The 1,609-nt window shown below is 44.1% G+C and overlaps 1 protein-coding gene across 1 annotated transcript; it reads left to right on the top strand.

Moving 5' to 3' along the window:
• Nucleotides 1-537: 537 nt before the first annotated feature.
• Nucleotides 538-1,400, top strand: LOC131693002 (serine/arginine repetitive matrix protein 2-like). Its single transcript, XM_058980437.1, has 2 exons — nt 538-656; nt 721-1,400. The coding sequence occupies exons 1-2, from the start codon at nt 611-613 to the stop codon at nt 1,212-1,214; spliced, it is 540 nt and encodes a 179-aa protein (XP_058836420.1). The 5' UTR covers nt 538-610; the 3' UTR covers nt 1,215-1,400.
• The last annotated feature ends 209 nt before the right edge of the window (nt 1,401-1,609 follow it).

Raw genomic sequence — 1,609 nt, 5'->3', positions numbered from 1 at the left:
GAGATGCACCTCGGTTACGGTGCCTACCGAAGTAAGAAACACTCGGGTCGGTGCTTTGCCGAAGCAACGAGCACGGTGGTTAAATATCATGCGCTGGCACCGACACCGGTGCCTTGGTATCGGCGACCGGTGTCTGCTGTTGAGCACCGGTACGGCGTGCCAACTTCAATCCTCTTGGTGGCGTGTTTATTGGTAGAAGTGCCCACCGTGCAGCACCGTTCGGTGCTTTTGCCATGCCTGGTTCAAACGTACTGGTGAACCTGGTTTAGAAGTTAAGCGATGATGAAGAAATCGACCCTTAGTATATGAACGGTCCCTTAAGCGGACCCTACACGAGACAAGAATAGTGTCCATAAAAATATTGACAAGACTGCTTCAATCCGTTAATCACATTTGAATTCTACAGAATCAATATTTCCATAATGTCCTTACACGATCAATATATTGAACAATAATTGATTTATTGTCAATATTTCTGCTTGTGTAGGGTCCGCTTTATGTTAATACTGAACAGAAAAATTTACATATAATTAACAAAGGAGGCATAGGTGATCGGCTTGACAAGGAATTACTTTTCATTTCACAACCAGATATCCAGTACTTCAGAGACATGCTGCCAACCATCATTCGAATTCTTCAGGACGCCCGGGGATATGGTAGGAACACGAAACTTTACCGCGTTTTGGTGCATTAATTTAGCTTAACCGTTTCGCATTCCAGTATCCATTGATTCCATCTGCGACTCGATAAAAACGAACTATCCCAATACGATCCCGACTTCATCGAATCTGCCCGCGGATGTTCACACGCATTTGACCATCGCCCGGGGATACGGTCTTGTGCACACTTCCGAGGACAAAGCAAGATTATCGCTAGATTTTACGAAGCCCGAGGAACCGTATTTTGAAACAAAATTGAAATCGTTAAAACAGGAATTGCAAACGGCAAGGCAAGAACGCCGATCGACGACGGAGGGAGTTGTCGAATCGGTAGCCGAACCGTCGCAAACCGCTGCTAGCAGTCCCCGCGATTGTGGCCCTGGATGGAGTCGCCGCTCGCCGGCACAACGCCGAGCCATAGCAATCAGTCAACGGATGAAGGCCATCGCTCAGCGCAGGGGACGTTCGCCGGCTAGAAGATCTCGTTCACGCTCTCGGTCACGGTCACGTTCGCGTAGAACAGCTCGCTCGAGAAGCCGATCGCGAGCTCGATAATTTATGGCTATGTGGAAGTTGATGATTGACGGATATTTCCCAAATTTGCATTTGATTGAAATTTAGAATCTTTGTTTCTTATTTAGAATATTGTAAAAAAGGCGCAGTGAATCAGATTTTATGGGGATGATAGCTCTTCATCAATGGATAATTTCGAAAATAATTCTATAAAATTTTGGTAGTTATAATCAGCATTTTTTTATTTTTGTATGTAATAAAATATATCCCACATTTGTTTTCCACTAGTTCATACTTGAGCGAACAGTTTTGTTGTTGTAATCAATAATATAGCGCTGTTGTTTTGTGGCTGTCAGCCCCAACTCGAACAAATACTGAATTTGAAATGCCTGACTGGGTTAAAACTAGAAACGGTTTTCTGGGTTTTTAAAGTTTAT

The sequence above is a fragment of the Topomyia yanbarensis genome, chromosome 3 (genome assembly GCF_030247195.1).
Source record: "Topomyia yanbarensis strain Yona2022 chromosome 3, ASM3024719v1, whole genome shotgun sequence".
NCBI lineage: Eukaryota > Metazoa > Arthropoda > Insecta > Diptera > Culicidae > Topomyia > Topomyia yanbarensis.
Note: the sequence above shows the minus strand (reverse complement) of the source record. Positions and strands in the feature narration are given on the sequence as shown.